This window comes from Homarus americanus, unplaced genomic scaffold (genome assembly GCF_018991925.1).
Source record: "Homarus americanus isolate GMGI-L3 unplaced genomic scaffold, GMGI_Hamer_2.0 scaffold5434, whole genome shotgun sequence".
Taxonomy (NCBI): domain Eukaryota; kingdom Metazoa; phylum Arthropoda; class Malacostraca; order Decapoda; family Nephropidae; genus Homarus; species Homarus americanus.
In genome coordinates, this window is record NW_024722814.1 from 601,982 (window position 1) to 612,839 (window position 10,858).

General features: G+C 35.2%; 1 protein-coding gene across 1 annotated transcript; it reads right to left on the reverse strand.

Moving 5' to 3' along the window:
* Positions 1–6,211: 6,211 nt before the first annotated feature.
* Positions 6,212–10,454, reverse strand: LOC121863151 (V-type proton ATPase 21 kDa proteolipid subunit-like). Its single transcript, XM_042361641.1, has 6 exons — positions 10,412–10,454; positions 9,953–10,082; positions 8,849–8,996; positions 8,443–8,578; positions 7,918–8,033; positions 6,212–7,356 (listed from the first exon to the last, which is right to left on the reverse strand). The coding sequence occupies exons 2-6, from the start codon at positions 9,994–9,996 to the stop codon at positions 7,324–7,326; spliced, it is 477 nt and encodes a 158-aa protein (XP_042217575.1). The 5' UTR covers positions 9,997–10,082; positions 10,412–10,454; the 3' UTR covers positions 6,212–7,323.
* Between the last annotated feature and the right edge of the window lie 404 nt (positions 10,455–10,858).

A 10,858-nucleotide genomic window follows, 5' to 3' on the forward strand; every position in this document is an offset into this window, starting at 1 on the left:
GAGTGATAAGTGAGAAAATCGTTGAAGATTTTTCTACTCCGATGTTTTAATGTTCATCTTGTACAATGTTCTCTCACTACTGTTTCATTTCTTTAGTCTTTGCAATGGTGTATCGTATATTATATTTCTGTGATTTATACATTTCATAATTATATCTTTCCATATTGTTCTAAGTAATTTTAATCTGTGCATCATATCTCTGTTTAATCGCAGTCTTTCACAATAATAATAAGTCAGTACCAGTGGCAGACACAGGTTAAACACTTTTTGTTCAGTACAAAACTATGTTGTTTTTGGACATTTATTTTATTTTCCAAAAGTATTCATTCAAGACTCGTTGCTATATCTACGTAACTCATTACTAGATATAAAGTAACTACAAGCGACATCTTGCCCATGCGTGTATTAGCCAGCTAATGACCTCGATCCCAAAGTTATACCGCGCACGCCTTGTTAAGTCTACGGGTTTGTACACCCACGTTTCATTACTCTCGCTCGATCCGACACCCGTCTTCATTATCAGCTTCAAATTCTTCCTATAATTCTTAATATTCTCTTCCTGTAACTTAAATATAAATTTAATTGCTCTTCTAAAGTTATCCAGTCTAGTCAGATGAAAAATTATTAATTATAAAGTATTAATTTAGTGTACTTGAGAAAATAATGGAGTAAAATTCAGACAAAATGCTTTCACCAGTGACATCTGACATACTTCAGTTACACTTCACACTGGTACCTCACACTCACACCTCAACACAGCCTCCTCCGCAGCTTGGTACAGTTTGGCTATTCTGAGTAATTCAGTCAGGTCTTGACACAGAGGTGGTATCACTTCTTACTGCCACGCAGGACAGAGGTTCATACACAAAAGAAATACATCATATTCATTAACAGTATATATAGGTCAGAGTCATGTGGGTGATGTCAATGTGAGAGGATAAAATAAACTGGCAGAGAGAGGAGGAGGAATGAACAGGACGTGGGCAGTAACACAGAAAATTGTGAGGTTAAGGAAAAAGGAATAATGAGTGATAAGTGAGAAAAGAGAACAGTCGATCTGGGATTTCTATTCGACTTATGTTAGTCTCTCCTTTGCAATGTTTGACACAGCTCCAAACATCGGGCAGAAATAGACCAATCAATAAGGCGGAAATTTGATGACTAAAAATATATTCTGGTAGATTAATGTAAAGAAAAACAGACAAATTAATCAAAGAAATACATTAAATTTATAAAATAATTCTAATAAATCGAAATTATAGTTAGAAATGGTATATAAAAATGTTAGAGACAAAGCCAGAGAAACAGACAGTCAAGATACAGAGGTAAGAAATGAATGAAAAAATTAAAAATAAAAAGAGACGCGAGGAGGGAGGGGAGGGGTGAGGGGTGGCGGCTGTGTCCTCCTGGGAGAGAAATTGTAGTAATACCCGGCCCGCCGCTCTCCTCTCCACACTCGTATAAGACTTTATGCTTTAATCTGCCAGTATAAAGTGTCTCACTTTTTTCTAGTGTTGAAATAAAGATAAAATAAGGACACTACTATATTGTTAATTTCAAAAGCTTCTGTTTTGTATTGTATAAATAGACAAGTATATTGTACATACACAAAAACAAAACTTGCGCACACATATACATGCACTCATTTGAAAACACTCATCCAAACCCACATACACACACTTTCACACACCTACACAAGAGTTTGTTAGGCATTACATTTTCAGCCCCATCAACTACAAATCTCCACAGATGTAAGCTGCTATATCAAGAATTTCTTTCAACCAAAGGCAATTTCAAACAGTTTAAGAGGTTGATTCTTTGATAATGACACCAGAGTAATTTTGTGTAATTTGTATATTTCATCCCTCAAAAACTATTAAGAAATGACTCTTAGGGCAAAGAAATTAGAGTTAAGAATATGGAATTTTAAACTAGACGGGTAAAGTATTTGCAATCTTTAAACGCTGAGCCGAAATGATTTTTTTTTTTTTTTGCGTGACGGTTAGTTGTGGGCGGTCAAGTAGTGACCCTTTTAGGAGACAATGACCTTGACCCTCGATGGATGACCAAACTGGTTGTGTACAGAAAATAACTTAAGGTGATTCAGCTGTAACAGTTTCATAAAGACGTGTTCTTAATGCACAATATAGACAGAAAACAAAACCACAAATTGAATAAATAAAGACTTAATAAAAACCTCAGTTTCACCAAGTAGAAACTGGAACCGATCAATGGACCTGGAGAAACCATAGATTTCATCAGTTTACGAATGAAACCTTGCAAAGAAAACGACAATGATTATACTTTAGCGCAAACTAAAACTTTACTCTCTTCCATTTACATAATTTTATATATGTTTGTTATTAATGTTGTTGTTTTAGTCATAAATTTTCATTTTCTCAAATACGTTTTAAGTCTTCTGTTAATTCCATATATACAGTATATTTTGGAGAATTACTGACAGATCATTTGAATTTCTTTACCAAAACCTTCACACAGCTGAGGAAGGCTCTATTAAGCCTTCTTTCCATGATTCAGTATTCTCTCTTGTCAGATCAGAATAAGAACGATTTGGACAGGAAGACTTTATAGCCTAGTAGCCGGGGTTTTTCGGGGGGGGGCGAGTACAGTATGTAACACTACAAACACAGTTACTAATTCATACATCAATGTCACTATTTTGTTACGAAAATAATTAATATACACTAAATTAAAATTTTCCACAAATATGAATAAAACACCAAGAAAATGTTTTAAAGAGTAGAAGAGTTTGGGCAACCTCTCAACAGGTACCTTGCATCCCAGCTGACTGAACTATTAACGACAAATTATTTTGTAACCAATATACGTAATAAAATATTCGTATTATTACAAATTAATTTAAACTAACATAAATGTTTTTTTAACAATTAATAATGAGTATATCAGCTGTCCCGTTGCCTTCTCATTACCTCTGCTTTTGCTGTGAAATTCATGCTCTGTACTGTAGGCTCTGTGTCATGGCTGAGTACAGCAAGGTTATGTAGTTTGGGTATTATTATATCAGTTTGTTTGGAAAGGTTGAAGGCGAGCATGGTGTCTACTCTTGCGCAGATTTGCATTTACATGTTGCAACAATAGGATTATTTTCTTGATATTACTATACTGATTAAGAAAACTGCATACACTGACTAAATGTTAATGGATACCTGGCACTGAAAGCTCCTGATGGTTATAAATCTAACATTTAGCTTCACCTATTCCACAGCTGCTTTGGTCTGCCTACATATTTTTTATAAACATTTACTCGGGAATTGGTTATCACAAGAGAGAGAGTTACCGTTGATGTGGTGTGGGTGTGGGAGGCTGGCGACACAAAAACCTGCTATCACCATAATGATACCCGAGGTGGGAGTTATGGTACATTTAGTGCGTGATAAACAAGACGACACAATTGGTAGTGGTGGTGGGGCGGTCCTGGGCACCACACACCCCACTATACCTGTGACCTGTATATCACTCACGTATTGCCGCTGGGGACACCACGTTTCAGAATCACAAAAGTTCACATGTTGACTTTTCCTCATAACTAGAGATTTGAGATCACATCTACGTAGGGAAGAATCTCGAGGCAAAATTTACACGGCATATTAGCAGTCATGTTTTTTTTAAACTTCATCACAACAAATGACTTGTCTCTCCAGCTTGAGAAGTAAATGACGTAATGAAGAATTCAGCGACCTAGAAACTGGTGTATAAATTGATTAAGTGTGTTTATATTTGTTTAGTTTCTGTGTGTGTATTTGTGTATACCTGTAGTTGAAGTTGTGGGTATATATTTTTTTTTTACATTTGTGTGTGTGTCATACCGGGTAATAATAAAAATAATAATTAATGCTTTATTGAAAAAGTTCATCAGTTCCAAAGCTGAAAATCGTGTCAGTGTAATTATGTTTTATGTGTACAGTATTTGCTTGTACGTATACGTGTTTGTATGTAATACTGTATTTATGCGATTATCACAAGTGCTGATAGAACAAGGAACCCGCCCCCCACTCCCTAAGAAAAATACGGGTATTCCGAAACGTGCATTTATAGAACAATTATTATCAGTACAGTCACTATCCAAAGTTTCGACACCCCCCTGGCTGGGTGTTTGCTGAGGCCAGGGGTGAGGTAAGGCTGGGTGATCGGATGCAGACATTCCACCACCACAACACTCCGAGACTCACAGCACACGAGCATGGAAGGAAATTTTTACGAATTTTGATGTGACATGCACCTGCATAACAAAATTTCATTCATAACATTGTTGGCACACATAACAATAGCAAGTTAGGAGTGAGGCATGAGAAACTTCGGTTGTTCTCGACCCAGTTATGAAATATGAATATTGATAAACATCACATGTTGATGGACTAAGTATCGTGTTGGAAATTAGCTCCAAGTTACCAAACACCATGATTAGGATGTCATAGATATTTATCATTCAGGTGAAAAATAAAAAATAATCATATGCATAACTAGTTGTAATATTAGTTTCCTCTGTGCCATAACTCTCATAATCCGAGACATTATGAAATGAAATTTAAAAACTAAAAGCAGCAGTAGACAGGAAACAAGGTAAGTGACCAAGAAGTAGTCACTAATGATGACACACGGCCAGGCATCTACGCTGAGGGTCGAGGTCTTCGGCAAAGTCGCTGCTCAAGACCAGACAAAAATTGTTTAGGCGATACCATGATTTATGTGAATTGCAACATTCCAAGCCAAAATACTCCAATGTGTTACTGATACACCATTAAATATTGTAAATATGACTATATGAATTCCTAGTATGTGTGAAACCATAATATTCCCAGGGTTATGGTAATATCTATACTGTACATGTATAGGCCTCACCTTGTCGACTGACCGCTCACTCCCTCTTGACGAAATTCGGCCGCCGGCCACCCTTTATATATGCTGCCCTGATGATTCATGTGTAATACGAGCACTCGCATCTAGCGGTTCCAAGCCAGTGTTTTGGGACAGGGCAAAATTTCTCATGCTCCAATCTTAACATGTTATTGTTACGTGTGGCAACAATGTTATGCATTTGTTATGCAAGTTCATACCATGTCAAAGATGGTAATAAATTCCTTCCTGTGCTCGTGTGCTAGGAGTCTTGGAGTGTTGTTGTGGTGGAATGGGAACCTCACTATTGTAGTGCCTCATTACCACATTGCTGAACTAGTCTGCGTCCGATCACCCAACCTTACAACCTTACCTCAACCCTGGCCTCGGCGAACACCCAACCGGGGGGGGGGGGGTTCGAAACTTTGGATTGTGACTGTACTGTATTCAATTAAGCTCATATATTTATGATGGAGTAAAAGATATTATTAAACTTGATACTGATATTACCTGAATTTATTTAATCAATGTGAGATACAGTACTGTACTGTATAGCAGGGTTCCAATGAAATCCAACCTATCGTCCTGCCCCAGTTGCAACACGTGTCTTTGTTTTTCGTGACTTACCCTAGTACGAGGAACTTCCCATTATTCATGTTTCGTCATCATTCATCGAACTCTCTACCTACCAGTGGCAGATCTGTGATTTCTATTACGGGGCTGGAGGCTAATGGGGGTAGCAGTTCTCAACCCCAACTTAAAATATAACACTACACATACAAACCACATGTGCATTTAAAAGTTCTGTGAGTACAGTAGTACAATGGATCAATGAGGGCTGACCCCCTCAGCCATTCACTAAGTTTATTGATAAGTTAAGAAATATGCAACATTTTATGATGAATGTAGTACATATTTACCTGTATATATGAAAAATAATGAATTTAATCAATCAAATTGTATTAATGATATATTACAGTATGCAAACAGAAGACTGCTTTAGCTATACAGTACAGTACCCTACAGTCAAGGATTTTATGCAATCACAAAAAGAGTGGAGCAGCAAAAAATGTCTGAACATTTGCAAAATTCAGACTTTTACTAAAATTATTTTTGCCTTGCTTTTTCCAGAGGGTGCAAACCCTGCATCAACATATATGTGGCAGATTGCCATATGGCATAACAGTACAGCACTGTACAGTACTACCATATATACTATTTCCTAAGAAAATTTTCCAATAAGTGCACTTCATCATAATATGATATATTTCAATAAATCACTGCCACTAACCTTTAATCCATACAGTAAATTTAGGATATATATAAGTGAATCCAATTAAATAATCCTCTTTTATTCACATAAGTTTACCCATAGATCAATAATCCTTTTATTCACATTAGTTTACCCACAACAATAAAGATATACAGGGCTAGTACTACATAATATTATATACAAAACTTACAAGATTACACCATTCACAATGAGCTCAATAACTGTACACAAAGTTACAGCAAAAACTACTGCTAAACTCTGATAAAAATAAAAATGTCCTGGAAAATACCTCACATAAAGAGAGCATAAATACAATATTAACAGGCAAATACCACTGAGGTGCATTCACTTCAAGCAGGTATCATTTTCAATGGCATTTTCACTTGGGGTAGTTTCACACTCCCTTTTACTAAGACAAAATGTACAATAATTACCATTAACAATACTTTATTATGGGATAAAGGTGATTGGACTAACCCTGTCAAAATTATGCTCCCTCTGACAAACTGACGACAACTATACAAGTGTTTCTGGAAATAAGTAAACCATTATTCTCACAAAAAATATCCACAAGCTATTGACATTTAGTAAAATTCCAAAATACTTGTAACCACAAATAGCAACATTATAGTAGTACTGCATAAATACTCCCTAGGACTTTACCATCCTACTGGAACAAGATTTTAAAGTGAACTTGAGAAACTGATTTTGATGTTTCAACAAAATAAATACTTTTTAACCAACCCGGACTGCGCGCTGCATTCAACTTGCATTGCCTATTTGTCTCAATCACCCACAAACTAGGAGAAAATTAATAATTGCAAATTTCTCTAAATCCTCTCTATTGTTACTGAGTGCATTTAATTAATACATTGGTTTTTGATTACCAGAAGTGAATAACTTCCCAATAATATAAATTAAATCTTGCTGCATTCAAAAATGCCTAAATGTCTGCCTTAACAAGAATACTGGTCATATATTTCACAAAAGAAAGTATACTATCATAGGTATGGAATATAATCAACACTGTTTATGCTTTGTGCCACAGCTATATTCAATAAATCATTTAAATCCAACTGAACATTAATTTAGAAATCTGGGAGAAGTGCATTCACTCCATCACCTAATGAACTATTAACAATATAAGGAATGTTTTTAAGTTTAATAAGACCTAACTAGAACTTATTACCCATCTTGGCTTTGGATGTCTGTAAGAAAAACAAAAACAAAGATCAGAACACATTGTACAGGAGAGCATACATTTTAAGTACACAAGGAAACCATAACTAGTACTGTATTCAGTTACGAAAATAAGATGATTCAGAGAACAATATTGGACTGCATGAATGTCCATCAGGGTGAGTGAAGGCATGATAAGAGAAAGTGGATTAGTGGATTTAAAGTCAGAAGTGCCTGAAAGGACACGAGTAGAAGGTGTGACATGTAAGTGTTATGGAGTAATTTATTGAGTTAGACAGAGAAATGGAATGAATTATCAGAAAATGTAGTCTGGAATGGATGAAAATATACAGAGAAATATAGATCTCATTTATTTAAAGTAGTTAAAAAATGCCTAGAAATTTAATTAAATTTTTTCCATGTCATTAATGGCTTTGACCTTACTCCCATAAGGCCAAAATATAATGGCCACATATATTATTTTCTATGCTAAACCTCTTATACATCATCTACCTTTACTCCAGATTAAAGGAAAATAAAACAAGAAGTATAATATGGTACAAGTAATATACAGTATAACAGGAGCTTACCTGCAATATGCTTACAATAAGCCCAAAGAGACCAATAGCACTCCCGAAGATCTCTATAATCAGGATACGCACAAAGGAGGAGGCATTAGCAGCATCAGCCAGTGCAGCAGATGATCCTGTGGATTGTTATATTACATTTAAAAATATATAATATGTGAACCATCTTATGTGTAAAATGTAGAGCAATTTTTATACACTCCCTCAAACAACAACGTACCATACCATAACAATATCTTTGTGAAATGTGCCCAGTATAAATAACCATTTTCAAGTTATTTATGCCTTTAGTTATTTTCACAAAGATATTGTCATATTTAAAAGATTCCGAGACCAACAGGTCTGGAACAATCAGTTAATTTATCTTGCTAGTACTGTATTGTATTCTCAACTTCAGCTGCATGTATCAAACACAACATCTCTCATATACTTCAACATTTATATTTAATGTGACAGATATAGCAAAAACAATTTTTATTTAAAAAAGAACACTACACAAAGTTCCATTACTTGAGAAGATCATCTTACCAACTATTCCAACAGCAAGGCCACAGAAGAGGTTAGTAAGACCCACAGTCAGACCGGCAGCAAACATCAGGTAACCAGAGAGAAGGTTCTGTTCAAAAATTAGTTGACTGGTTGCTGCTTGCTCTTCAGAGTATTCCTAAAAGAAAAATACAGCAAGTTGGAGAGTAAAATCAGCAATAAAACAAAGTAAACCTTTTCTAGTGTACAGTACAAAACTCACATCACTGGCCAAAGTTGTTGTTTTCTCCTCCACTTATTTGGATTCTTTCCTTCCTTGCTTGGGTCTCCACCAAGCTTACATTATTAAATAATATAAAGGTATTACATTATTAAATAATATAAAGGTCAATAAGCCATTTTTTTTCACTCCGTGGAAGCAGCACTGCAGCAAAATAAAACCACTCACCTCCAAGATACCAGCAAGGATGATGGCAATAATAAGTCCATAGATAGCCACAGCCTCACAGAAGATAACCGAGATGAGATTCTTGGTCTTGATACGAGGGGCACGAACACCACCACCAACGATGCTCACTCCCGTAGTATGGATGCCCCTGTTGAATTCAATGACGCTATCAGAAATTTTTGAGAAAACAAATTTACACAAGAAAGTTTTGCTTAAACCTGCAATTTCTTAGTTTTTTTTTTTTACTATACATAACAGAGACAATGATTTAGCCACTTTTCACTCAAATTAACCACTACTGCTTCACATCAGATCAAAAATTCTTGGTTCCATCAACATTATGGTGCACGAATACTATTTATCATCCAATACCAGTCTTGTTTTGCAGGACTTCATCTCCCTCGGGACAATATGCCAAGATGATATCTCCGCAAGCTAAAATATAAAGTGGTTGAGGAAATTTTTAATTTCTTGAAAATTTTTGAATTGTTAAGTATCTTGCGTGATGCCATACCTACATGCCACTGCCTTGCCTTCAAGTTGTTACTGAAGCTTGTGTTAGGCAATTGAATACTTTATAGGATTTGGTTAGGTTATGATTGGTTTGGCTAATTAAAGTCATAATCAAAATAAATCTGTGGTTCTGGTTTCCCAACAAACCCTATGTTTTAAGTTTAATTTTTTGTTGTGAGATCAATGTTTAGTACAGCCATCTTGAATTTAGTGAGACTGTACAAGACTTTAAAAGGGTAACATGCGAGCCGTTGCTTGACACAAAAACAAAAAGAAATAGTCAACACGTTTTTCCCACATATCTTTTATATCAATATCAAATACTGTAATATCATGCTGAAGATTCGACAAATATCAAAATCAATGTTCAGAACCATCAAAACACTTTTATCTATCACTCAGGAATCACACATATATACCATATAATCATCCACACAAAGTTACACTGTAAAAAATAAAATGTGCCTGTCAACTCTATATATTTTAGGATATGTACTGACAGAGAACCAAGATAAAATATATTTTTGGCTCTGAAATATTAATAGTTTTGTGATCTTGTTTTACAGGTCTGTCAACTCGTGGTTTACTTACATGGCAGCTCCAACTACTGAGAGAGAGACGGTCAAGCCAATCATTGACCCCCAGAAGTATGGGGAGACTCCAGACAGGAACCAACCAAAGTCGATCCTTTCACCCTGGCCAGTGATGGTGTAGCCAATAGCTGGTGGTTAAAAAAAAATTAATAAGCTCGATGTAAATATATTTCTCATTCACAATAACTATAAATAAACTACAACAGTATTCATTAAATATCCATGATCTCCTAAAATGACATTGGGGAACTGTATCATGTGACAATGAGTAACATAATTTGACAACTAAAGATTAATAATACTGAATAAAAAATTGTTTAATAATTACAAAAATCTACCAAATTATAAACAAATTGTGCTATATCACGCACTATAGGAGAGCTTACTATAAAATGCTATGATATTCTTAAGGCAAAAACAGTGAGAGACTTTAATGAGCATAAGAGACCTTACTTACCAATCGCAACAATGACAAGAAGGTAAATGTAGAATCCATCCACATAGCTGGCTGCACAGCTTTACGCTGTCTGGGGAAGTTGGGATAATCAACCTACTGAATGATTCTCCAATAACCTTGACATTGGTAAACAAAAATTAATATCCAGTTACATGAATAATTTCTTCATAACCAACATTTTTAATATAATCCAGATATATCTCCACAGAAAATTACAGTAGTTACAAAACCTAACCTAACCAAATACCTACAATATCAAGATGGTGTGAAAATAGTTTGTCATAACACCCAAGATTACAACTAAGAGCATTAAATGAATGAAGCAGCTCACCAATTCTCATTAAATACAGAAATATTTGACTCAGTTAGTTATAAATAAAGCAAGAAAATATTAGACACCTGGCAGAAAATATCTTGGCACTACACTGTTTCATTCTCATAACTAAG

What these genes read in the sequence shown, in the direction of transcription:
- LOC121863151 (XM_042361641.1), bottom strand. Translation starts at nt 9,996, where the DNA reads ATGATTGGCTTGACCGTCTCTCTCTCAGTAGTTGGAGCTGCCAT. An exon ending in TCAGTAGTTGGAGCTGCCAT is followed by an intron (nt 8,997 to 9,952) that starts GTAAGTAAACCA and finishes TGAATTCAACAG; the next exon opens with GGGCATCCATACTACGGGAG. An exon ending in TCCTTGCTGGTATCTTGGAG is followed by an intron (nt 8,579 to 8,848) that starts GTGAGTGGTTTT and finishes TTTTTCTTTTAG; the next exon opens with GAATACTCTGAAGAGCAAGC.